The sequence below is a fragment of the Balaenoptera acutorostrata genome, chromosome 6 (assembly GCF_949987535.1).
Source record: "Balaenoptera acutorostrata chromosome 6, mBalAcu1.1, whole genome shotgun sequence".
In the NCBI taxonomy this organism is placed as follows: domain Eukaryota; kingdom Metazoa; phylum Chordata; class Mammalia; order Artiodactyla; family Balaenopteridae; genus Balaenoptera; species Balaenoptera acutorostrata.
In genome coordinates, this window is record NC_080069.1 from 18532806 (window position 1) to 18559810 (window position 27005).

General features: G+C 40.9%; 1 protein-coding gene across 21 annotated transcripts in view; it reads left to right on the top strand.

Moving 5' to 3' along the window:
• Window positions 1-5268: 5268 nt before the first annotated feature.
• Window positions 5269-27005, top strand: part of LOC103013143 (serine palmitoyltransferase 1-like) — a 62034-nt gene continuing 40297 nt past the window's right edge. For 18 of the 21 annotated variants that reach the window (XR_009008720.1, XR_009008721.1, XR_009008722.1 and 15 more), the window contains exons 1-5: window positions 5269-5387; window positions 8346-8453; window positions 11424-11518; window positions 19025-19118; window positions 19689-19761. Coding sequence is in view for 13 of the 21 variants with exons in the window: in XM_057549022.1 (XP_057405005.1) it covers window positions 5331-5387; window positions 8346-8453; window positions 11424-11518; window positions 19025-19118; window positions 19689-19761 (427 nt within the window). In the remaining 8 variants the exon portion in view is untranslated. Of the gene's footprint in view, window positions 5388-8345; window positions 8454-11423; window positions 11519-19024; window positions 19119-19688; window positions 19762-27005 lie in introns of those variants that run through there. The other 3 variants (XM_057549030.1, XM_057549031.1, XM_057549032.1) reach the window with 3 other exon arrangements.

A 27005-nucleotide genomic window follows, 5' to 3' on the forward strand; every position in this document is an offset into this window, starting at 1 on the left:
AGGGAAACACGATTGATACATGCAACTTCCTGGATGAATCTTAGGGAATTACGCTGAAATTTAAATGCCAATCTTAAAATTTCCCCTATGGCATGATTCCATTTATACAAAATTCTAAAATGCAAAATTATAGAAATGGAGAACAGATTAGGGGGTGTCAGGGGACAGAGACTGAGGAGGGAGAAGGGGAAGTTGGTGTAGCCATAAAAAGGCAAAATGAGGGATCCTTGTGGCAAGGGAATGCTTCTGTATCCTGACTGTATCAATGTCAGTACTCTGGTTTTAATATTGTACCATAGTTTTTCAAGATGTTATGATTGAAGAAAACTGGGTAAAGGGGACATGAGATCTCTCTGATTTATTTCTTACAACGCCATATGGACCTGAAAATATTTCAAAATAAGTAATTTATTTTTTTAAGTAATATTGTATCAGAATGGGCACAAATAAAATAGATTAATGGAATCAAATAGATGCTCCAGATACAAACTCTATCAAGTATGGTTTTCCAGAAGCAGACTACGAGGCAAGGATATGTGTGAAAATGATTTGTTAAGAAGCATTCTCGGGAAAAACTGGTGGGAGAGATTGGTGGTAGGATCAGAAAAGAAAGGAGGCTGTAGTAAATTGAATAGTGGCCCCCAAAGACATGGTCTTATCCCAATCCTAATCCTACATTGTAAATGTCACCTTATTTGGAAAAAGGGCTGTAACAGTTGTAATTAAGGATTCTAAGATGAGATCATCCTAGATTATCCAGATGGGTCCTAAATCCGGTGACAGTATCTTTATAAGAAACACAGAGGAGACATACACAGAGAAAGAGGAGAAGACCATGTGAAGATGGAGATAGAAATTAGAGTGATGCAGCCACAAGCCAGGGAATGAATAGAGCCACCAGAACCTGGAAGAAGAAAGGACACATTCTCCCCTAAAGCCTTCAAAGTGAGTACAGCCCTGCAAACAGCTTGATTTTGGATTTTTGACCTCTCAGAATATAAGAAAATAAATTTCTCTTTTTTTTTCTCCCACCCCATTCGTGGTAATTTGTTATGACAGCCCTAGGAAACTAATACAGATTTTGGTACTAGGAAGTGAAGTGCTGCTGTAACAAATACCTAAAACTATGGAAGTGGCTTTGGAATTAGGTAATGGATAGAGGTTGGAAGAATCTTGAGGTGCATGAGAGAAAAAGATTTGAAGAGTCTACAAGTAGAAATATGGGCTTTAAGGATAATCCTGGTGAGATCTCAGAAGAAAGTGAAGAGCATGGTAGAGAAAATGTCTATCATCTTAGAGAATGGGGATCCCATCATGACCAGAATGTTAGTAAATATGGATGTTAAAGTCCTTTCTGTTGAGGGCTCAGAAGGAAATGTGGAACATGTTATTAGAAACTAGAGGAAAGGCAATCGTGGTGATACAGTGGCAAAGAACCTAACTGAATTGTGTCCTGTAGCTACGGTGGAAAGCAGAACTTTTAAGTAATGAACTTGGATAATTAGCTGAGGAAATTTCTAAGCAAAGTGTTGAAAGTGTGGTCTGGTTCCTTCATGCTGTTTCTTCAAAAATATGAGAGGAAAGAGGTAAATTGAGGAAGGAACTGTCAGGCAAAAAAGAACACAGCACTTGATGACTTGGGAGGTTCTTGGGTTATCCATATTGCAAAGGATGAAAAAATTAGTAGAGTCACTGTTGGGAAAGTATGCTCTGGAGAGAGGGCCAAGGATGCAGCTGGACAAACTTTTTGTAAAGAGATTAACTATGTGACTCATGGATCCACTCAATCATCTCAGCAGAGCCAGAAGTAGAGACGGGGTTATTCAGACAAGATCTCTGGAGGACTCTCTGTTTATGGCACAGTCTCATGACGTACATGGGAGACCCACAAGGTTTCTGAGAATGTTGTATCAGCAGAAACACGGTCAGGTTGGCCTGAAGGGACAGAGACAGGACAAAGTGAAAGAGTGCTGTTGAATTTCCAGAATTCTGTTGAATTTCCAGAGTTCTACAGGGCTGTTAGAGCTTCTTAGCTATAAGCATATGCTCCCCTTCAAGAAAAATGAAGAATGACTATAAGGGCAGAGCCATGGACTCAAGAGGTAGAAACTGGAGGTGTAGGAGCAGAGGCCTATGGAGCTGTGTGCCCAGATGATGTAGCTTCATAACACAGAATTATTCTCAGGTCTTGAAACAAAATGAAACTGGCCCTGCTGGATTGCTAACTTTCTTGGGACTGAAGACTCCTTTATTCCTTGCATTTTCTCCCTTTTGGAATGGAAATGTCTATCCTATTCCTGTCCCACCCTTGTATTTTGTATGTGATCTTCTGGCTTTACAGGTCAATAGATGGAGAATTTTGCCGTTGGATGGGTTATACCTAGAGATTCATTCATATTTGATTTAGATGACTTAGATGATGAGATTTTGGACTTTTTGAACTGATTTAGATGAGGGTTGAAACTTTTGGAAATGTTGGAACGGAGCAAATGTATTTTGCATGTGGGACAGATGTGAATTGTGGGCCAGAGATTGGACTGTAGCTGAGTTGAATGGTGGGCCCCCAAAGTACATGTCCATGTCATAATCTCTGGAACCTGTGAATATGGTCTTATTTGGAAAAAGTTTCTTTGCAGATGTAATTAAATTAAGGCTCTTGAGATGACATCAGCCTGGATTATCAGGATGGGTCCTAAATCCAATGACAAGTGTGTGTAAAGAGACACATATAGGACAGAGAAGATCATGTGAATACAGAGGCAGAGATTGTAGTTGTGCAGTCACAAGCGAAAGAATGCCAGGAGCCACCAGAAGCTGGAAGAGACAAGGAAGGATTATTCCCCAGAGTCTTTGGAGGGAGTGCAGCCCTGTCGACAACTTGATTTTGGACTTCTGGCCTCCAGAACTGTGAGAGAATAAATTTTTGTTGTTTCAAGCCACCCAGTTTCTGATAATTTGTTATGGCAACCTTAGGAAAATAATACAGGGACCATGCAAGAGTGCAAAAGCCTGCAAGGTTCCACAGGGTACCCATTCCAGTGATCTATTGTAGCAGATAACTTCTACATAGCAACCAATCCCAAAGCAGTGGCTTAGGACAATAACAATCATTTGTTTTGCTCACAAATTTTGGGGTTGTCTGAGCTTAGCTAGACATTTTTCACTCAAAGTCTCTCAGGTGGTTGAACCAGAGGGTGATTAGAGCCAGGGTCATCTTGAAGGCAACTTCCCTTACATGTCTGGCACCTGGACTGGTAAGACTCAAACAGCAGGGGGCTGGAGCAGGTGGGGTCACTTCGCCATCTCTTTTCCTGTGTATGAGGTACCCACATGATCTCTCCACATGGCAGCAGCAATCTACTGTAGAAGTTGTCACAAGGTACACCCAGATTCAAGCAAAGAGAACATAGACTCTACCTCTTGATGGGTGTGTCAAAGAATTTGCACACAGTACCCTTGACTCAATCTAGAGGAGATGGTGAGGTTCACCCCTTTGAATCGTCTTGCTCTGTGCGGCCAGGAAGCTCCAATATTTTACACCCCAGCAACCATCAGTCACCCACCCAGTAAAGGGCTGCCTGAGAAAACATGTTCTCAGATCCTTCCAGTTCTCCATGAGAGTAGGAAACATGGGTTCTGGCAGCCTGAAGGTAGGCCTCTGAAAATTGCAGGAGCTGGCTGTTGGGAGTGAATGCACCTGGGCGAGGCAGCGTGCGCAAGCATGGTACTGGATCCCAGGGCACCAACATCATCGGGTACATAGTGGCAACTTCATGTGCAGTGCATAGTGCTGGTGCCATTTCACAGAATTTGGGAAAATCAGGATTACTCAGATAAATGGCACTGAGAAAAATGGTTATTCCTTTAGGAAAAAATAAAGGCCCATACCTCTCATCATACAAAAATATAATTTCCAGAATAATTAAAGAGCTAACTATAAACAACAAACTGAAGCATGGGAGGAAAACCTAAGTGTGGTGAAGATGGTCTTTCTAAGCAAGATACAAACCCACAGGCAATAAAGGAACAGACTGACACATTACATAAAAATTAAAATATAGGTATGACAAAAGACAATGTAAACAACTATACAGAAATTGGGCAAAAATAATTGTCACATATGAAATAGGAAAATATAAGATATTCAGAATGCATAAAGAACTTCCATACATCCATTAGAAAGTGAAAAATAACTAATAGAAAACTGGGCAAAGAATATGAATTGATGATTCACAAACGGACTACAAATGCCAATAAACATATAAGAATAACCAGCAGCATGGAAAGTAAAATTCAGTGGAGACATTTTATCTCCATTAAATTAAATTGGCCAAAAATTTTAAAAGATTGATAATATCCGTCATGAGATAGAGTGTGAATACACTTTCAAACATTTAAAATTGGTTGAGCCATTCTGGAGAGCAGTATGGCAGTATTTATCGACATTAGCGTGCATATTGAGTAAAATTCGACTTTGAGGAAACTTGTCAGATATACCCCAACACGCACAGAAAGACAATAGGGCACATCAATGTTTACTGTAGCATTGTTTGTAACAGGTGAAAAAGTAGAAAAAACCTAAGTGTTCACCAATAGGAAAATGTTTAAATAAAACGGAAAGAGAAATACACATAACAAATTATTCCAATAAATAGGCTTCTTCGTTGATTAAAAACACAAGATTTATAGCCAAAAAAAGAATGGAAGAAAAGCAAATTGTAGAACAATATTGTCCCTATGCTCCCGGTTATATTTAAGAAATCCAACCGAAGTGTGTGTGCACACCACGTTGGGATACAGAGGCTCTTGAAGGTTCCACACCAAACTCCTATATGGCTTAATACCTGCAAAGCCTTAGGCTAGGCTTTATACACAGTAAGTGCTATATAAGAGTTTTCTATTTTTTTTTACGATAATGCATTCCTGCATTACTTATGTAATTTAAAAGTAAAGAATATGTTTGCGATTGCATTAATAACTCCCTGCACCCAACTGCCTAACAAGCGCGAGGGCCATTTATTAAAATCTCTCCATCCTGAGAGCCTAGCACGGGGTCTGGCACAAAATGGCCACGTTGTGAACACCTGCTGCGGGGACCAGCTTGCCGCTTCCCACCCCTCCCCGCACCCAAGCGAGACCTCAAGTTGACCTTCCACCCCGAAACTTTGCTCAGCCAGCGCAGCCACCGGCCGCCCAGTACGCAGGCGCGAGAAGGCGGGGCCCAACTCACGGCAGCCCCGCCTTCCGGGCGTGTAGACGTCACTGGACCGCGCCGCGCAATATCTGACGTGCGCGGCCCGCCTTCCGGAAGGAAACCCTGGCGGCTAACTATGGCGACGGTGGCGGAGCAGTGGGTGCTGGTGGAGATGGTACAGGCGCTCTACGAGGTGAGCTTGGCGGCCCCAGGGGTCCACGACCACACCCAGCCCTGGGGAGGTGGGACGGTTTGTGTGGATTTTTGGTCTGAGGCCTGGGCAGGGCTGGCCCGGTTACGCCCGGACCCCCGGCGTCCCTCGCTTGCAAGGCTCATAGGCGCACACATTTCCCAGTGGCGGAATGTAGGGAGGCACGGGCGGGAGCCGGAGCCGGGGGTCTCGTATTGCGCTGCTGCGAGCGCGGAGCCCTCTCCAGGTCCTGCCCGGATACAGGAGAGAGGCTAGTCAAAAACAAGAGTTGGGACTGATGGTAAAACGGAGTGATGAAAGTAGAGTGGAAAATCTTAGTCTGGAGAGGTCCCAGGGAAGACAGGTTCTCGGAACTGTGGAGCAGGGAATAGGGGAAAGAATTGTAATAAGTTGGACTTTGTTTTTGTTGGGACGTGGGGTTAGAAAGGAAGCCGAATGATTTAGGTATGTGAAATAGTTTGTCATTCTTCCCGCCTACGTCCCATTTTCTGTCTTGTAAAGATAAAATTATTTTAGTAAAAATTTAAAGAAAGACCAGTTAGGAGCTTTTTTGAAAGGCCAGAATGTTCATTCATTTGACATTTAGTGAGTTTCCATGCACTGTGCAATGGAACTTTCTGCGTGTTCTCTGAGCTGTTCAGTACAGTAGCCCACTAACCACATGTGGCTGTTAAGCACTTGAAACGTGGCTAGTGCAACTGAGGGGCTGAATTTTTCATTTAATTTAATTTAGATGTGTATTTAAATAGTTGAATGATGCTAGTGACTACAGTATTGGACAGCAGAGATCTAGATGCTAGGAATAGTGCAATGAGGGAACAGGTAGAAGTCCCTGTGCTTACAGAGCTTACGTTCACTTAAAGTGAATCTGTTTCCTTTTGATAATTTTCTTAAAACTTAATATAGCGTTTACTGGTAAGGGTGATGATGCAAGATGTATTATTGCAAAACCCATCAGGACTTTTTGAAAAAAAACAGGAGAGCAAATAGAGCTTAGGTGATGTCCAGCCTTAGGTAGATTATAGTGACTAAGAAGAACCACTAAAATCTAAGATTTCTTTTTTAGAAATTAATAATTTCTACTATATGTTGTTGCTGCCTTTTTGAAGACTGCCCTTTGACTATGTAACTTCTCATACCCTGGTATTGACCGTGAGTGAGACTTGAGAGAAGGTCTCCTTGATGTAACATTTCCTAGGGAAGAAAAGAAGCCACATTTGTGATTTTTATTAATTCAGTAGACATTTCAACTTTTCTTAGGATTTCTTTGTGGAGTGGAATGTTTAGTGACTTGGACTTATGTTTGTCAACTATAATCCAATTATTGATAAAACCAAAAGGATTTTTTTAGTAGAGTCCTCATTCTTAAATGAATTATAGTCAGGAGGGATCAGCAAATTTTAAAAATAGTCTTAGATTTCTGGTTTTGCTTCTAATTTCTGTGCACGGTGTATGCAGAATTTGAGGAGTCTTGCTGTGTACCCATACGTATGTAACATGTATGTAGTTTTAAAGTTATTTGTCCAATGACCTGAAAGTTTATTTATGAAATAGTCAGCAGTTTCCCTGGTCCCCGCTTCTGAACTTTTTTAACTATTGTGAATCATCATTGCTTTTTTTTGTCTAATATTTGAAAATAATTTGTATTTACGTTTCTAAATACCTCTTTTTTTTAACATCTTTATTGGAGTATAATTGCTTTACAATGGTGTGTTAGTTTCTGGTTTATAACAAAGTGAATCAGCTGTACATGTACATATATCCCCATATCTCTTCCCTCTTGCATAAATACCTCTTTTAAATGACTTTTCAGTGACAACCTATTGGAATGTAGCACCCGATAACTGACTTATGGAGGTTTAGTTGATATCTGGAATCTTTTATATGCACTTACTGTATCTAGTTGTGTAAGACATAGAAGTCAGCCTGGCTTTTATCCTGGAAATGTTCAGTTGAAAAGAAGACCTGATGTGGATAATTTCATTAAGGTACCTTTGTGGATGTTGACATGGAGCACACTACATAATTTTGGAGAACTGTGGGAGAAAAGAGACCTGCTATTTCTTTAAGCACTTATAAAGTCTTTTTTTCTCTGCCACGTTCCAAGGAGAATTTAAAGAGGCCTATTGGGGATACTGGAAGTATAATAAGTTGTGCAAAAGTCTTTGAGAATTATGGAAACTGGTGTCCAAATAATTCTCAATTTATCCATGGTATGTGGGGGTTGTAGAAGGCTTGTGAAGCTGTGAAATGTTTGTTACAGTCATTTCCCACCAGTAAAAATATAAATTACCTGAAGGATCTGATAGTTGATATTGTTTGACTGTTGGAATTCTGGGTCAGATTTAATTTTAAAAATTAATTTTGTGGCTTCCCTGGTGGCACAGTGGTTGGGAGTCCGCCTGCCAATGCGGGGGACGCGGGTTCGGGCCCTGGTCTGGGAGGATCCTACATGCCGCGGAGCGACTAGGCCCATGAGCCACAATTGCTGAGCCTGCGCGTCTGGAGCCTGTGCTCCGCAACGGGAGAGGCCGCGATGGTGAGAGGCCCGCGCACCGCGATGAAGAGTGGCCCCCACTTGCCGCGGCTGGAGAGAGCCCTCGCACAGAGACGAGGACCCAATACAGCCATAAATAAATAAAATTAAAAAAAAAATAATACCATTTCATAAAAAAGAAGTAATTAATTTTATTCCTAAAGATGTTTTTATTCCTAACACTGCAGTTTTAGAGATTTTTCATGTAGGAGAAATTGCCTTCTGTTAGAAATGGGAAAAGGAATGAGTAGAAGTGAAGTGAGCTTTGAAAGTAAATTTTAAGAAGTAATAAATAGGTTAAAGGTCATGGGAACAGTATATGCAAGTGAATTAAATTTTATGTGCAGGTTTTGGAAATGTTTATTTCACTTCTTGTTTTGCTTCTGTTTTTGACTGACTCCTAGGCTCCTGCTTATCATCTTATTTTGGAAGGAATTTTAATACTCTGGATAATCAGACTTCTTTTCTCTAAAACTTACAAGTTACAAGAACGATCTGATCTTACAGTCAAGGTAAGAAGTTAAATCTCTATTTTATTATTTGGTGTATGATTATAGTTGCTACATCTTTCGAAAAAGGACCTGTGGTGGCTCAACTATAAATGTTAAAATATTTTCTGGAATGTAAGGAAATCAGGGTAAGCAAAATATGGGGAAGCCAGGGATAAAGTGAATACACAAAGGAGTACCATGTTACAGGCCTTTATACTTTGCTAGGAGTAAACAGCAGCCTGGGAACGTACTAGATGCTGGACGGGAAGCATGGATGCGTGCTGCATTTCAAATGTCCGTATACAAGAAAGATTACATGAGTTGCTCGGGAAAAGCACCACTATTTCTGAAGCCTCAATGAAAGTTTTCCCTGTGGTCTTTATAAAGGAAATTCAGAGTTAGAAAGAATCCTCCCCATCCCACTGCTCTCCACCTTCCCACCCCAAATCAAATTTTGATGTGTTCTGTATGGTAAGGGACCCAGCTCCAGCCCAAGCTAGGCAAACCTTAGGAAGCAGAAGTGTCGAGAGGACTTGCAGTCCTGCCCACTTCGAGTCTGTTAGTATGAGGGACCAAGGGGTTTGTGGAATCCCCTACCTTCTCACGCAGGTAGGAACACTTAGTAACTGTGCCCCAGGTGTGAGAGGAAGAGCAGTTTTGACTGCAGTGTGGTTTCTGTAGCTTGGATTGTTTCCTTATCCGGCCTCTGTAGCAGTGTGCCAGAATACTACTTAGGGATACAGAGACGGTGAGAGATCTTTTCCCACAAAAATGCCTGAAACTTTGGTTCACAAGGCAGCATTGAGTGCGGCACAATGATGGAGCACTGCTCTCTTCTGGAGCATTCACAGAAGGAAGTGCAAGTGGAATGGAATTACAGCAATGTGGCAGTTGTTTCCCTGGTTTCACTGGCTGCCCCTGCTGTCCTGATCGTTCATATTTGTCATGAGATGGTCAGGCAGTATCCCCCCTAGGGGACAAGGGATATGCAGCAAATGGTTCTTAGGGCAAATAAGTTTTGGAAACCTGGGTAAAGAAGACTAAAGAGGTGTCTCATTGCATGATTTCTTGTAACCTTTAATATGACGGTGGCTATCTGAACTGCTGTTTGGAGAACTGCCCTAAACTTGACCGTAGATCCGCAGCCCCGCCTGTGTTTTATGAATACCGTGTGAGGCGAGTGTGCCATAGAACACACCTCTGATGGTGTCGCAGCAGGATCGGGCTCTCCGGGCCAGAAGTCCTGTCGCTGCTCTTTTCCCTTGGTATTCAGGAACTCCACGTGAATGACCGTGAGGCCATGGAATAGATTTCTAGCCCAGCTTTTTAAGGGGTTGATCATTCCTAATATTCTTAGTTTAAGTTTAAACAAGTCAGTCCACACAAATATGCATTTTAAAAGAAGGATACTGAAACATAATTTTAGGATAACCCTCTAAAAGCAGAACTTACCTAGAGCAAGATTCAGTAATCACTGACATCTTACCCTAAAAGCTGTGGAAGAAAAAAAAACGATATGAGTGTTTCTAAAGCTTAACTTATGGCAGCAAAGAAGAAATGCCCTTCTCAGTTTTATAGGTCTGCAGAGTCTCTTTTTTTATTATTAATTAATTAATTTATTTTATTTTTGGCTGCGTTGGGTCTTCGTTGCTGCGCGTGGGCTTGCTCTAGTTGCAGCGAGCGGGGGCTACTCTTCGTTGAGGTGCGCAGGCTTCTCATTATGGTGGCTTCCGTTGTTGCGGAGCACGGGCTCTAGGTGTGCGGGCTTCAGTAGTTGTGGCAGGCAGGCTCAGTAGCTGTGGCTCACGCGCTATAGGGTACAGCCTCAGTAGTTGTGGTGCACGGGCTTAGTTGCTCTGCAGCATGTGGAATCTTCCCAGACCAGGGCTTGAACCCATATCCCCTGCATTGGCAAGCGGATTCTTAACCACGGCACCGCCAAGGAAGTCCCCTGCAGAGACTCTTGAATACCAGGCAATCTTGAGTTGATTCTCAAATCTGTCTCTGTGGTAGCAAGTGGACAGTATGATACATACTTCAGGCTTGTTCAGGCTGCTGTTCTGTGCAGTCATTGGCAGAAATAGATGAGGAATTTATTGGCTGATTTATTCAGCCAGCATTTTTGAGTGCCTGAGCATCAGGTGAATATGCTCCTAGCCATGCCCTAGAATTGCCTATTAGGAGAAAAGTGCACAGAAGCATTTAACAGGAGTGTGAAAATAGAAGTATTGAGAGTGGGCCTATGTAAGGCAAGAATTGCTGTGGCTGTCATGTTCATCAGGTGCCTCATCTCATCCTGTACATCCAGACTACATTTTCAAAATTACATTGTTTTCTAGTTCAAGGAAGGATAAGAAACTCAAAATAGTCAAAATACTTGGAATGCATGAAATAACAGGTAAAAAGAATAAAGTGGTTTTTTATGAGAAATTTCCAAACAACTAAATCCTATTACAATAATTATAAGAGAGTCTTTTGGTATATTTCAGTTACTTCTGAATCCTTGCCAATGGCTTGTAGAAACAGTGCTTTGTAGTCTAGTTGATCCCTTCCTGTGACAGTCATGCCTGTAAGAACTTAAGGCATGGCTGTCTGTCATATCTTGCAGTAGAGGCTGAGCTCCCTTACCTGCAGTCATGCCTCTCACCTTTGTGTTACAGACTTTTTGTTTTATCATCAGTAGCAGTTATACTTCCTACTTCCCACAGTGAAGAATCCTGAACATAGAAATACAGTTTTTAAGAAATTTCCAGTCAGCCACAAAGCTTCATGGAAAAAGAGCCTTTAGCCTGAGATAAGGAAAGAGGTGAGGGGTTAAGTGCACAAAACTCAGTAGTGATTCTGTGTCATTTCCAGGCACAGCAGCTGGACGTGTGTGTCTAGCAGTGTGTTCATTATGATGGTTCCATTACAACGAACAGCTTAGATACCGCTAGAGTTGCTGTCCAGTAATTAGCACTGCACTGTATTTTAACTGCTTTTCTCCTGTAGGAAAAGGAAGAATTGATTGAAGAGTGGCAACCAGAACCTCTTGTTCCTCCTGTCTCAAAAGACCATCCTGCTCTCAACTACAACATCGTTTCAGGGTAAATTGTTTTTGCTAGTCAAGGGCTTATATTTGGTTTCCTGTAGGTAAACTCAACAAAGTATACAGTGGTTTATATAGTATTCCTTTTTTAACTGAAATAAGATTTTTAGAAATTTCTGGAGATCAGAAACTGCTTTTTTTTTTTTTTTTTTTTTTTTTTAGGATTTTCTTTATTTCTTTATTTATTTATTTATTTGTTTATTATTTTTGTCTGTATTGGGTCTTCGGTTCGTGCGAGGGCTTTCTCCAGTTGCGGCAAGCGGGGGCCACTCTTCATCGCGGTGCGGGGACCGCTCTTCATCGCGGTGCGCGGGCCTTTCTCTATCGCGGCCCCTCCCGTTGCGGGGCACAGGCTCCAGACGCGCAGGCTCAGCAATTGTGGCTCACGGGCCCAGTTGCTCCGTGGCATGTGGGATCTTCCCAGACCAGGGCTCGAACCCGTGTCCCCTGCATTAGCAGGCAGATTCTCAACCACTGCGCCACCAGGGAAGCCCAGAAACTGCTTTTTAATAGTCTCCAATTTGGGTTTCTGAGTTTGTCCCTTTTTAAAAATATATATATATATATATATTTTTTTTTTTTTAAAGTAATACACACATGTAATATTTCAAATGGGAAGACAGTTAAAATGAAAAACAGCATTCCTACTTTTTCCCACCTGGATTGTTTCTGATTTTAGATCTGTTGAAGGTTAGCTTCATAACTAGATATTAGCAGTATGCTTACACTACTGTTTCTTGATTGATTAATGATAGGCAGTGCCTGTTGACTTTCACAATATGAATTATGAAACTTCAGCTCACTTATGCTACCTACCTCCTGGCTTCCAATGTTTTATTTATTTTTATTTTTATTTCTTAAATTTAAGTATACAGAAAATATCAGGCACATATGTATCTACCACCCAGAAGTAATAGGTATTAACATTTTGCTCTCTTTACTTTAAATCTATTTTTTAAAAGAAAACATTAGAAATGCAGTTGACCCTTGAACAGTATGGGGGTTAGGGGCCCTGACCCTCTGGGCAGTCAAAAACCTGCATATAAATTAGAGTCAGCCCTCCAGATACGCAGTTCCTCCAGATATGTGGTTCTACATCCATGGATTCAACCAACTGTGGATCATGTAGTACAGTAGTATCTACTGTTGAAAAAATCTGTGTATAAGTGGACCTGCACAGTTCAAACCCATGTTGTTCAGGGGTCAAGTGTATCACTAAAGAAATCCCTTCCCATCTATCACTTACTCTTGCCTCCCAGGCAAGATAACCACCATCTTGAAGTTGGTAGATGTTTTTCCTTTGCTTATATTTATACTTTTGCCACAGCATGCCTGTTGCCATGAAAGTGTTTAGTATTCTATTTAAAAATATGTTGTAGGATATTCTCCTGAGTATGTCCTTCTACTTCTGGTCTGATCTGAGAGAGGCTTGTATTCTTCACTTTCGTGAATTTCTTTGGTCTCGTGAAAGTTTTACTTGTCCTGAAATCAGACTTACCAATCATTAATGTTATGGTTATAAAATCCTTCCTACCACAAAGGTCTAATTTGCCTGTTTTCCGTATGACAGTTAGTTGTCCCAACATTATTAGTTGAATAGTCCATTTTTTACCTACTGATTGGAAATTTCCCTTCTTTGATATGTCAAGTTCCCTTATAAAGGATCTGTTTCTGGCTTTATTTCTATTCTTTTGGTATATTTATCTCTCCCTGTGCCAAAACCTCGCTTATACCACAGCTTAATAATAGGCCTTGACTAGAGTGAGTCCTTCACCTCCTTGTTCTTCACAATTGTCTAGACTATCCTTGACTCTTCACTATGAGTTTAGGTTTAGCTGCTCAGATTTGACCAGAAAATGGGTTTGGGTTTGTGACTAGTAATGCATTGAATTTATGGATTAATTTGGAGAGAATTGGTATATTGCTAATACTGAATCTCTTCACCACGTACCTTGTGTGTCACTTGTATACTTAGGTCTTTTATGTCTCTGAGAGAAGTTACATAACGTTCTTCATAAAGATTTTGCTTAACTTTTTTTTCCCTACTTTTTATTTGGAAATAATAGTAGATTCACATGCAGTTGTAAGAAATAATACAGAGAGATTTCATATACCCTTCATCAGTTTCCCCCAATGGTAACATCTTGCTTAACTATAGTACAGTATCACAACCAGGAAATTAACATTGCATATCTTTTAATAGCTTCGTCTCTGGGTTCCAGAGAGTTTTCACTTCTGTCATGAGGCATCATTTTCTTCTTGTTTCTGTGTTATTGCATTTGCTAGGATACCTACCATGCAGTGTTGAATAGGAGTGGTAACAAGGGCCTCTGTATCCTGTTCCGGATGGCTTTTAAGGGATAACCTGTATGGTGTTATAGGCCTTCCTTTCTCTTCCTAGTTTGCTAAGGGAACTTTTTGTTAGTTTTAAAGTCAGTGTTAAATTTTATTAAATTTTTTTTTTTATCTATTGAGATGGTTGTGACTTTTCTCCGCTAATCCATTGCTATATTAAATTGTACTGATCGATTTTTTTTACATTAATTAAGCATATACATAAATTTTTATGAGAAAAATTGCAAGCAACCATGCCACTCATCCTCACCCCAGATCTCAGCTCTGTAGACTTGCAGAAAGATGGGAGATTTACTCTCCGGAAAGGCTAAGTATCAATTGAAAGTCCTAAGAATGTGTGAGGAGGCGGGTGCCATTCTAGAACAGAAAGCAAGTATATAGTGAATAATGGGATGCTAATCCCGTTTCCTCCAACTCAGCTTTCAGAACGTTGGCAACCAGATTTATATCCTCATATACACCTCACTGGAGGATTCCTCTCTGGTGAAACTCAAAGTCAAGAGAATAAAAACAGAAAATTTTGAGTTTGGGGTCTCCACAGATGAATAAACAAGTCTGTGTCTCATTATCATAGAGTGAAGCCCACCATTTACAAAGAAGCCAAGCCCATTTACACAGTGCTTGCAATTAGCATTTCAGTGTCTTATTCTTAAAAATGTGTGGACAACCTTAAATTATGGTCCATTGATTTTCAACAGAATGCTGAGACAATTCAGTAGGGAAAGAATACTCTTTTCAACAGATTGTGATGGGACAACGGGATATACACATGTAAAAGAATGATGATGGACCCTGACCTCACACCATGTGTAAAAATTAGCTCAAAATTAATCATGGGCTTAAATTTAAGAGCAAAAACTATAAGTTCTTAGTTTAGAAGAAAGAAAACAAAAGAGTAAATCTTCATAATCTTGGATTGGCCAGAGATTTTTAGATACCACACAAAAGCACAAGCAGCAAAAGAAAAAATAGACAAACTGGACTTCATTAAAATTAAAAACATTTGTGCTTCAAAGTCCACTACTAGAGAAATGATACAAAACCCCACAAAATGGAAGAAAATATTTTCAAGTCATATATTTGCTAAGGGGCTAGTATCCAAAATATTAAATATATAAAAAGAACTCTTACAACTCAGTGATAAACCCTATTTAAGCATGACTATTTGGTTAATTTTTATTAATTTTTTTTTTTTTGCGAATATTTGGTATTTTTAGCATCAGTATTGAAAAATGAGTTTAGTCTTTTTCTTTTCCCTTACTGTGCTGGCCCAGCTTTGGTATCAGAGGTATATTAGTCTTATAGTTTTCGTGGCAACACTATTTGTGTTTGTTCTGTTGAGCATAGATTTTTAATCATGAATTTAATGTCTTCAGTGAGTTTTTAAAGCTGTTCATATTTCCTTTTTGAGTAAGTTTTGGTTACTGCCATTTAGTAATTGTTCATTTCTTCTTTTGTTTTCAAATGCATTGGCATGAAGTAGTTCATAGAAGTAGTTCATGAAGTAGTTCATAGTAGCTCCTTTCGTATTACTTCTTCTGCCCTGGGTCCTGGAGTGTTTGAGATTTTGTGTGCAGTCTCTGTTTCCCACAGCACTCTGGCTCTCCCTAGAGAAAGCTCCACTGACCTTCAAAACCAAATGTTTGGGACTTCCCTGGTGGCCCAGTACGAATCCACCTTACAGTGCAGGGGACCCGGGTTCAATCTCTGGTCAGGGAACTAAGATCCCACATGCAGTGTTGCAACTAAGCCCACGCACCACAACTACACCGAGCCCACGTGCCTCAACTAGAGAGCCCATGTGCTGCCAACTACAGAGCCCATGCGCTCTGGAACCCCTGCGCCACAACTACAGAGCCCACACACCCCAGAGCCTGCACGCCACAACTAGAGAAGAGAAAACCTGCACACCACAACTAGAGAGAAGCCCACGTGCCACAACGAAAAATCCCGCATGCCTCAATGAAGATCCCACATGCCTCAACTAAGACCCGGTGCAGCCAAAAATAAATAAAATAAGTAAATAAATAATAAAATTTTTAAAAAAACGCAAATGTTCTGGGGGTTCATCTTCCTGGTGCAGGACATCCAGGCTGGGGAACCTCTTGTCGGGCTCAGACCCCTCACTCCTTGGGAAGGGCTTCTGCAATTGTAATTATTCTCCCATTTGTGGATCACCTACCTGCGGGTATTGGTCTTGACTATACCATGTCTGCACCTCGCCTGCCCATCTCATTGTGATTCCTTCTTTATATCTTTTGTTGTGGAAGATCTTGTCTGCTAGTCTTCAGGTCATTCTCATTGATAGCTGCTCTGTAAATAGTTGTAATTTTGGTGTGCCCATGGGAGGAGGTGAGCTCAGGGTCTTCCTAGTCTGCCATCTTGGCCACTCCCAATGCAATAAATTATTATTTATTTATTTATTTTTGGCTGCGTTGGGCCTTCGTTGGTGCACGCGGGCTTTCTCTAGTCGTGGCAAGCAGGGACTACTCTTTGTTGTGGTGCACAGGCTTCTTGCTGTGGTGGCTTCTCTTGTTGAGAGCTCTAGGCGCACAGGCTTCAGTAGTTGCAGCATGTGGGCTCAGTAGTTGCAGCACACGGGCCCTAGAGCGTGCAGCTTCAGTAGTTGCAGTGCGTGGGCTCAGTAGTTGTGGCTCGAAGGCTCTAGAGCGCAGGCTCAGTAGTTGTGGAGCACGGGCTTAGTTGTTCTGTGGCATGTGGGATCTTCCCTGACCAGGGATCAAACCTGTGTCCTCTGCATTGGCAGGTACATTCTTAACCACTACACCACCAGGGAAGTCCCAATAAATTATTTTTTAATTAAGGTGTGTACATTGTTTTTTAGACATAATGCTGCTGTACACTTAATAGACTACAGTATGGAGTAAACATAACTTTTACATGCACTGGGAAACCAAAAAATTCATGTGGTTCTCTTGATTGCTATACTTGCTTCATTGCGGTGGTCTGGAACCGACCCCGCAGTATCTCTGAGGTGTTCCTGTATGCACAATTTTCTTGAGTTCTGGATTCTTTCATTCGTCCGGTTGTCTGTTCTCCCTCAAGTGCCAAACCTGTTGTTAATGGGGGTCTGTAGTATTTGTTTCTTTCTGGTAAAGCACCATTGTCTTATTTCTAAGTTCACTTATGTAATTACTGACTCTCACTAATAGTGTGGTTGTGGGTTTTGGCTGGGAAGGGTTTTATTTTCCCTCCTTTGACTCTTCTGAAGCCTTGTTGTGGAGATGTCTTTCTGTATTGGTTTTATTTGCTTCTGTGAGGAACTTTGAAGTGTCTTCAGCTCCAGTATTCCTGTGTTAAGTGCCCTGTCTGGCTTGCTGCTGCAAGCCTGCATGGGGCACAGGTGTTAGCCTTCCACTTCTCATGGAAACTGTTCTCCTTTCCTGCCCCATGTGCTAGGCAGAAACAAGGTGTCTGCATCCCTACGTCATGCTGGCAGCTTATCGACTCTGGTCAGGGGCTCTGGGTGTACTTATTCCTGATAGTTTGATTTCTCTGTGTGTCACAGTTTTTGTAGAATGGCTTCAACTTTCACAGCAGCAACTGTTAGTACAGACTTGTCTATGTGGATATTTTGTTTTTTCATCTTTTTGTGGGTGCCAACACCTCCACATCAGGGAGGACTTACAAAACTAAAGAAGTCCTGGGAAGTGGGAAACTAAATAACAGTGGATTATTTGAAAGAGAAGAAGCTCTTGAAGCAATAGGAAAAAAGAAGAAAATATGTAATGAACACCTCTTATAATGACAAGTTGAGAGATGAAGTAATTGAGGCTTATGCAGGCCAGGTAACATCCCTGAGTTTCTGAAGTGGTCAGTAGCCATAATACTGATGGGATCTGCCTGACTCCACAACCATGTTCTTTTCACCGAGTCTTGTGTGAGTTCATCTGCTTTTGTGAATTTACTTCAAGTAGTCATTCTTTTCCTTCCCTGGTTTCCCAGCATCTTTCGTTATTTTTCTCATAGAAAACCAGTTCTGTTAAAACATACCAGTGAGAGTGGTGTTCCCCCGTCTTTTCTGACCACAGTGCATTTCACAGAGCAGCCCAGTGCACAGAGCAATGCATGTGTAGAACAGTTCCGTGCCACCGTCCTTTCCCTGGCCCTGTTGGTGCATTTCCATTCCGTTCTATTCTTATGGTTTACTTTAGGTGAAATAGGCTGGCTGTGACTAAGTGAATTGATCTCACAACCCTTTAATAGCTCATGTCCCATAGTTTGGCCAGTGTTTTTGAAGCATGACTTAAAGCTAGAGTATTTGTCAGCAGAGGACATAATAGGTTGTCTCCTCAAGAGCCCATCTCTTGTCTCAGCTGAACTCAATCCATGCTTCTCCTATGCAACTGGCCACTCTGTTTTCCCCCCTTTTTGGATGAGGGGGATTCCTTTTAAATGGTATTCCAGCATTAACTTTAGAAATTGGGAACAGTGCTTACTTATTTTGGTGGCTTCCTGTAGGTAACATGTAAATTTTTTTTTAATATTTATTTATTTTTATTTATTTATTTATTTTGGCTACGCCGGGTCTTAGTTGCTGCATGCGGACTTCTTAGTTGCCGCATGCAGACTTCTTAGTTGCAGCGTGCATGCGTGATCTAGTTCCCCACCAGGGATCAAACCCAGGCCCCCTGCATCGCGAACGCAGAGTCTTACCCACTGGACCACCGGGGACGTCCTAGTAACATGTATTTTTAAACCACTTAACTGTAAGATTGTTGCTTGCTCTGCCTCTTCATACCTTTGATCTTGATCTTTTTATGTTTCCTCCCTGTGTGTCTCATTCCAGGTACTTTATTTAGCAGCTTCTTTCTTAAGTGAGTTTTAGAGCTAAAGCAGCGGTGTGCCAGTAATCTAGTCGCCGTGGACTTCTAGCTCACTTCTTTATCTGAGTAGTGCGGGGCGACCTATTAAGAGTAGAGCTGATGACCGAGTGTCTGACTTTTAATATGCTACTGTCTAATTCTACTTCTTAAGAATAAAAAGAGAGAGAGGAGGCTAGAGTGCAAACAGAGTAGAATGGCAACACTTGGGTGTCCTGTCGCCTTCCCTCTTCTGGACAGCTGATAATGTGTGTCCTGTAACAAGAATGACTGCTGAAGTATACCACTCTTGTCTCTTTCCCCAGCCCTCCAAGCCATAACATTGTGGTGAATGGAAAAGAATGTATAAACTTTGCCTCATTCAATTTTCTTGGACTGTTGGATAACCCTAGGCTCAAGGTAAGTAGCACATATGCTGAACTGGACAGATAACATGACTGACATAAGCATCTGGACATAAAATAAGAGACAAATGCAGAATATCAGAAAGGGCTGTGTAAGTACTTACTCTTGACTCTTTAGTGACAGAGCTGTAACCTAGTTTTCAACAAAGGGAGGCAAGGGTGTCCTAATGTGGCTTAGTGTTGGGTGACAACCAGAGAACTATATGAACCAGACCCAGGTAATAGTTGGAGACGTATCTAGGAAATTGCTTCATCTCCTGTTGGGATTGTGGGCCAGTAAACATTTTTTGAGGAAAGACCTATGCCCACAAATGCCAGAAAGTGCGAATGCATTGAGTTAACCAGGTTTTAATGATCAAGCTAATATAACTTTTCCATGTTTTAAGTCGTATACCTAAGTCTTCCCACCCCTCTTTTCTTTATATCCTGTTAGAATGGTCTTAGTACTAAGAAAGGAAAAGCCAGGGTACTGGGGAGCTGTGTGGGTTAAAGAATAGGAAATGTCATTTTTAAACTGTTGAAGATATATTATTACAGTCTAATTTTTTTTTTTACTTTCACAAAGGCGGCAGCTTTGGCATCTCTGAAGAAGTGTGGTGTGGGGACTTGTGGACCTAGAGGATTTTACGGCACATTTGGTATGTTTTCTGTCATATTTTTCAGACTCCTGCTTTCAAGAATTAAGATTCAGTTTGATTTCAGAACTCCTTGGAAAAGGTACCCTTAATGAGTTGTGGTAATAAGCTGGCGAACTTTCTAGATTTTGTGTTTGAGATCATTGGTAGGAGCTGCACTGGTCTGGGGCTGACTGTCCCTGTGGAGAAGAGCCATAGGTACCTAAGGCACACTGTCTCAGTAGGGCGGAGCCCGAGCTCTTGCTGCATTTGCCCCAGGAGACAGTGGTGTGAGGAAACTGTTTCTGCCGGGCATGACAGTTGTAAGGGGAGGCGTCCGGCTGTGAGTGGCTCTGCTCTTGGTAGTCGTGCAGGAGCCCAGATTCTCCCTGTCTCGTTGCTCTAGGCCTGAGGGCACCATCTTTGTCTGTGTGGCCGAAGCCAGGTGATGAGTATGGGGGAGCAGGCGTGCAGGGCATGGGTACCTGTTCAGGTGGGCGGGTGGGGTTGCTCATCATTCTGCCCACATTCTGTTGGTGAGAACATAACCCAGGTCACGTCTCCCAGCAGAGGGGCTGGAAAGTTGCTCTAGCTGGGCAGCCACCACGTGCCGGGAGGAAAGTGAGAACGGATTTGGGGGATGGGGCAGGTCATACACTGTGTAGCCCTTTTCTTTCTGGAATGAAGACAAAGGATCATTGATTTCCTTGTGTGTGAATGACCTGGAGATGGGCTAACTACATATTAGGATGAGAGTGTGATTTCAAACACTATGAACTCCCTAAATCAGAGTCATCAAAGAAGACCCTGGAATTTTATGGTGGTTTTTTATTAAACGTATATTGTTCTTTGATTCTGAAAATTTCAAAATGTTGTTAAATAATTTTCCAAATGAGTGTATTACTGGAAATAACATTCTGGTTTACAAAATGTCAGAGGGTAGGGACAATGGGGCCAGGGAAGTCTCTTTTGTCTTCTCTACTTATTTTCATTTCTGGGTCTTTGTTGTTTTCACTTTAACAGTTAAGATTGTTTTTATTTAAGGGAGCACCTTTCTTTATCCCTTAGCTAATTTAGTGGTTAAATTATTTTTATTGGAAACAGATGATGGGAGTTGGTGTCCAAGAATCCTATAGCTGGAAAGGATCTTTAAAATCTTGTATTCCAGCATCCCAGCTAGTCAGAAGAATAGAAAGCTCAGAGAGGTTAAGTGACTTCCTCATGGTCACATAGCTAATTAATTTCAGCCCTAAAACTAGAAAATAAGTATTCTGATTTGCAATATTAATGGCAAGCTCAAAGACTTAAAAGAGCTCAGATCAGAGGCTCCCTCTTTCCTCTAGCCTAGTGCAAACATGATTTGTTTGCCTGCTTTTTATTGGTAGGGTATTATTTCCTTCATAAGAATTAGAAAACTAGAAAAGGCATTTTTTTTTACAGGGTTGTTTGTTGTAATCTGATCAACAAGGCTTTCTTTCCATGATCTGCTTGTGGGGTAAAGAAATTTTTTCTTGAAAGCCTCTCTTTCTAGTAGATTTTATTTGCATGTGTGGCCTTGGCTCTTGCTCGGGAGTTAAATCTGAGAAGACGGATAAGAGATTTATTGCTAAATTTAGTGGAAAAAAAGTTTCAAATCTTCAAGACCAGTTTTCCCAGAGCTATGGAAATATGTTGTTTTAATTGCCCAGTCAATTTTTCATTTGGATCACCTGAAATATGTGTAATAGGATGCTGTGTGCCTCTAAACTTGGGGGGGTCGTTAAATTAATGATTTAAAAATTTTTTAAGTTAAATATAGTTGACATACAATATTATGTTAGTTTCAGGTATACTATATAGTGATTTGACATGCATACATTATGAAATGATCACCATGGTAAGTCTAGTAACTGTCTGTCCCCAAAGTTATTACAATATTTTTGGCCATATTCCTTATGCTGTATGTTACATCACCATTGCTTATTTATTTTATAACTGGAGCTTTGTACCTCTTAATCCCCTACACCTAATTTTCCCCACCCCTGATCCCCTTTCCCTCTGGCAACCACCCCTTTGTTCTGTGTATCTATGAGTCTGTTTTCATTTTGTTTTATTTTGTTTGTTTGTTTTGTTTTTTAGATTCCACATATTAGTGAGATCATATGCTATTTGTCTTTCTCTGTCCAACTTATTTCACTTTTCATAAAACCCTCTTGATCCATCCTAAATTAATTTTCTTGATTGAATAATTCAATCCATGATATAAACCTCAAAGATTTAAAGAGATAGTGAAGTCTTCTCCCCACTGCCATTCCACCCCCAAAAAAGCCAGCTGCTATCAGTAGTTTCTTGTTATTCTTCCAGGCTTTTTTCAGTGTGTGCAAACCACTTCCATACATTTTCCCCCCCGTTTTACAAAAATGGTAGCATACCACATACATGTGGTGTGCTGTTCAAGTGTGTTTTAAATTTAAATTGGATTTCATCTTTCAAGTGTCTGAATAGGCCACCAGAGTCAATATAATGAACACATAATTGTGTATTAGCTACTCTGAACTACTTATTGGTCACTGTGTCATCCTTATCCTAATGTAGTTGAAGGTTCAAACAGACTGTGGTATCTGGACAAAGGTTGAAGGTTAATTGGCAGTGTGATGGTTTTGTAATAAGACACCAAACCTACAGCTTGGAGTAATGTGTATTGTTTTTTGAGTACATTGTCCTTCCTGTAAACTTGTTTTGTTCCTTTTCAGCAGTTGCCCATGCTTGCTTATCATCTTTTTTCCTTTCTTTATGTGTATATCGTATGTATTTTTACTTGGTTTTCCAACAGGGTTATTTTCTATGTTTTTCCTTATTCTGGAACTAATCACTTAAATTACTGTAGTTATGTTAAATTACCTTGAAATTTCAGTGTTAGATAAGTTCAAGAAGCTACTTGAGGTCAGCTAAGGCTATATTTTAAATCTCTAAAATACCCTTGGGACTTCCCTGGTGGCGCAGTGGTTAAGAATCTGCCTGCCAATGCAGGGGACACAGGTTCGAGCCCTGGTCCAGGAAGATCCCACATGCCACGGAGCAACTAAGCCTGTGTGCCATGACTACTGAAGCCCGTGCACCACAACTACTGAAGCCCGCGTGCCTAGAGCCTGTGCTCTGCAACAAAGAGTAGCCCCCACTCGCCACAACTAGAGAAAGCCTGCGCACAGCAACGAAGACCCAACGCAGCCAAAAATAAATAAATAAATTTATTTTAAAAATAAAAAAAATAAAATACCCTCTATAATTAAAGTATTCTGAATATTTAGGGTACATTTGCCCTTTGTACTGAGCATTAAAGCAGAAGTGAACTTCCCTTTCCTCTCATTTTAGTAGCTTACATGTGAGGCTAGAGTCTCTTTCCCAGGCCCACCAAAAGGTTGCTTTTGATTTTGGCTTTTTCTTTTCCTGGAAGTACTAATATCACTCAGGCATCTGTTTTCAGTGATGAAAATGCTCCCTCTTTTAGCTCTTTTCTCAACTTTTCAGATAGTGAATGAAAATCACTTATTGGAAAAGTAAATTTCCTTATTAAAACATTTTCTGTTTATTATTTCATAGTAACATATTAGATGATGCTAGATGATTAACACAGAAAAAGAAAATTGACAGTTGAATTAAAATTCTTCTAGTTTCTTAGGCTAAATGTTCTCCTGCCTCCTGAAGGCCCGGCAGGTTCTTAAAATAGTCTTGTGAGGACTGTGTGGATCCGAAGTTTTCCACCTTCTCATCTTATTGTTTTAATGTGTAGTTTAGAATCAGTCAAGTGATTTTATCAGGTTGTGGAGCCTTCCTTTCCTCTAAGGCTAATGGGGCCCCTGTGCACTTTGATAGTTTCTCTTGTTGAACCTCTCTGATTGTTTTGTTTGTAATGCATTCAGATCTCATTTACATGTGGTCTATCCCTGTGCTTAGGATCTGCTTTGCATACATGATGCCTTCTTGACTCTTTGGTCTTACACTAAATCAAAAGACAATTAGTGGCATAGTTTCATGGTGAGAGATAGTGGCATGTAATTGTGTTCTAGAGCCAATAGTAAACAATTGTTCATTTGTTTATTTTAAAAAATATTTTCTCTCTGTTGTAGGACCATGACTGCATGTTTTAGTAGGAAGGGCATTTGGTCATAAAATTCCTAGATCTGCCACTTCTTCCTACCAGTCATGGAATTGTAGTTTTCGCAGTGTAGGCAGGGAATGATCTTAGTTGCACAACTTAGAACATTTTGGTAAGAATCACATAAGATACCGTATGTGAAAACATTCTGGAAAACATTCAGCACTGTTTTTAATGTTCTAATGAGTACATAGGTGATATTTGTACTTTTAAGAAAATTGTCCAAGTCTCAAGGGATTTAAAAAAAGTATGTAACACAAAAATATGGAGATTTTAAGAGAAAATATAGTTGGTTGTTTTTAAACTGTTCTAAAGTTGGGTATTTCATAGTCTTTCCTCTGAAAAACAATCAAGAAGGCCATAACACCTCCTTTTATTCTGATAAATAGGAACTTGAACAAGTGGCTTTAATATAAGATAGTCCTTAAATATCCAGGATTTGGATAACTTAATCAGCAGATAGCGTACCTTTTTTCCTTCTAAAAGATTACTTTTTTTTATTCTACAAATATTGAGTTAATTGAACAAACACCAGCATGTTGCTTTTTCGATGCCAGACATTGTTCTGAGTGTTTTATAAGCATTCTCTTGCGGTTCTCCTAACAATCCTTTGAGGCAGGTAGAACTGTTAACCATTTGACAGGGGAAGGACCTGAGAGGCACAGAGCAGTTTTGGGCCTGTCCATGGTTCACACCTGGCAATGAGGGAGCCCAGATCTGAACCCCCTGTGATGACTGCCATGGCCAGGCCTTGTGTTTGGTGTGGGGCATCCTGCCCTGGCCTTGCCTCCCATCTGTTACATTCTGGTGAGGGAGCAGGTGCCAGAAAGGGCAGCAAGTGCTGAGAAGACACAGAGGCTTTCTGGTCACCTTCCTCCGTGGCCTCTTGCTTACCATATTGGTTCCTAACAGTGAGTGAGAGAATGACGCATGCAAATCTGTGGCACTAATTGTTGAAATGGATCATACACACAGAAGATAGGCATCCAAAGTTAAAGAACATGCCCTGGTAGTTTTTCTGTTTGCTGCCTCCCCCGCCCTTGGGTTAAGAGTTTCTTCCTTGCAGAGTAGCTATCAGACATCAAAAGAAGTTATGCAACTGTCCGTGTTTACCTGTCACAAAACCTGCTTTGCAAGGCTGACATCAGCTAAAACCCAGTGTCTTTAGATAGGAGGAGGAAAGGCCCATCTTTTTTAAACTTTTGGGACTAGGCAAGAACCAGTAAGTCATTGATTTACTGTAGAGGGATTCTTCTTACCACTTTATGGTAATGACATAAAAATGGCTATGAGTATGTATAATGAGAATACTAACATAATTTTTATCAACTGGGTAGCTAACTCTAAAGCCCTAAAACAAAGCCAAGATTGTTTTACTGTTTTATTGCTAATCAATGAAGAGAGTCATTTAGAACTACAGAATGATTTAAAATCCTTTTTTGTAGTTGGCAAAAACAGTTTGTCTGTATCCATAGCATGTTTTTTCTTTTTAAAATGGAGATACTGAATGAGAGCAATTCACTGTGGCTTGGGTTGTCCATCTGCTAGCTAAATTGTTGAGATTTGGGATAGATAATTCCCAGTTCAGAGGCAGCATTGTAATTTGAAGGAGGCCTCCTATGGGGGACCTGCCCTCCTATCTCATCAGAAGTGAGAGGCAGCAGAGTGGTGGGGACCTATCTGTGGGCAGGGTGCTCAGAGAGCACTAACAAAGAGGAAAGGAAGACATGCCTGAGACACGCCCGTGCTCAGCTGCATGGACGTAGCTGGTTCTCTGGTGCTTTGCTGCTTTCCTCGTTCTTGCCAGACTTTGCCTGCAACACTTCCCTGGCAGCATATCTCGTGGAAGGGCGGGCAGTCAGGAGCAGGATCAAGTCTTCAGACTTGGTGGTGTTGATGTCACAGATTTGATGCTTGAAGAGCTAAGCACTCTTTTGGTGCCATTTTGATCAACCGGGATGCATTCTTCTACACGTTACTGTGAAATCTCATATTTATTTAGTGTTGCTCTAATGAAAGTGTCACTTCTATAAAAATGACTACCTGATTGGTAATGGAAATCAAATGGTATTTCATGTGTTTTTTATGTAATAAACTATGTTGGTATACATTTTAACTTATAAATGGGAAGAAGCATGGCTAGTTGTTTATCATTACTTGATGGGATAAATTGGAATGGGATAAATAGTTCATTTTCACAATTCTATATCATCCTTTAAGAAGTCTACAAATGAAGTGGTCTTCAGTTTATTTTATTATTTGGATATTGCTGCTAAATTTTCTAATTCCTCACTATACCTCTCTTGCCATCAAACTGAGGTGTCGTTCGGACCCTCTGTGTCGTCTCATCTCTCACTCAGTAGCTGGCGCCCACCCCAGCAGCCTTTGGTTCACAATCGAGGGACCTCTGCGCCTTTAGTCGGAAGTCACTGTGAATGTGTTGTAGTTCTGAGTGTAGAAGGGACCCAAGTGCTTCAGACCAGGGGAGTGAAGGCACAGCTTAGCCTTGTATCTGCCCTCTGGGCTCCGAGTTCTCCATTGACAGCTGCCAGATGCTTCTCTTAGCTGTCTCACTTTGTCAAGTGGCAGAAACCCTATATTTCTCTTTGATCCAGTGCTTATCAGAGTATTTTTATGTGATACTTACTAAATGTTTGATTAACAATTGAATGAGATTGTTGGACAGCCCTCATTTAACTACTTATTAGAATTTAGTCCTTTGTGAAGTTGTATCTTTTATAATTCTTAATTTTGTCTTTTACTAGTTAAAAAGCATCACAGTAAGATTAACTTGCCTCTGATAAATCAATGAGTGGGTTTACAGATTTTAGACACTTTATTCAAATGTTCTAAAAAGTTGTTTATTCCTGTTGCTGAGCTGACCTTACTCACTTGTTCCTCCCTGGAAGTTGGTGGAAATCTCACACTTAACAGCTAACCAGGTCTCTGTTGGAAATATTTAGTCCACTCAGTGTCCAGCCTTGTATCCAGCTGGGTTAAGTTGTTTCTTTTGTATATCTCAGTCCTGCAGGTCTTTTCCCTCTCCCCCTTCTCACCAGGAATGTCTCTGGTAGGGAGGGGCATACTTGGAGGGAAGGCTGATGCTGAAGGGGTCTCCTGGAGCGAGGCTCCC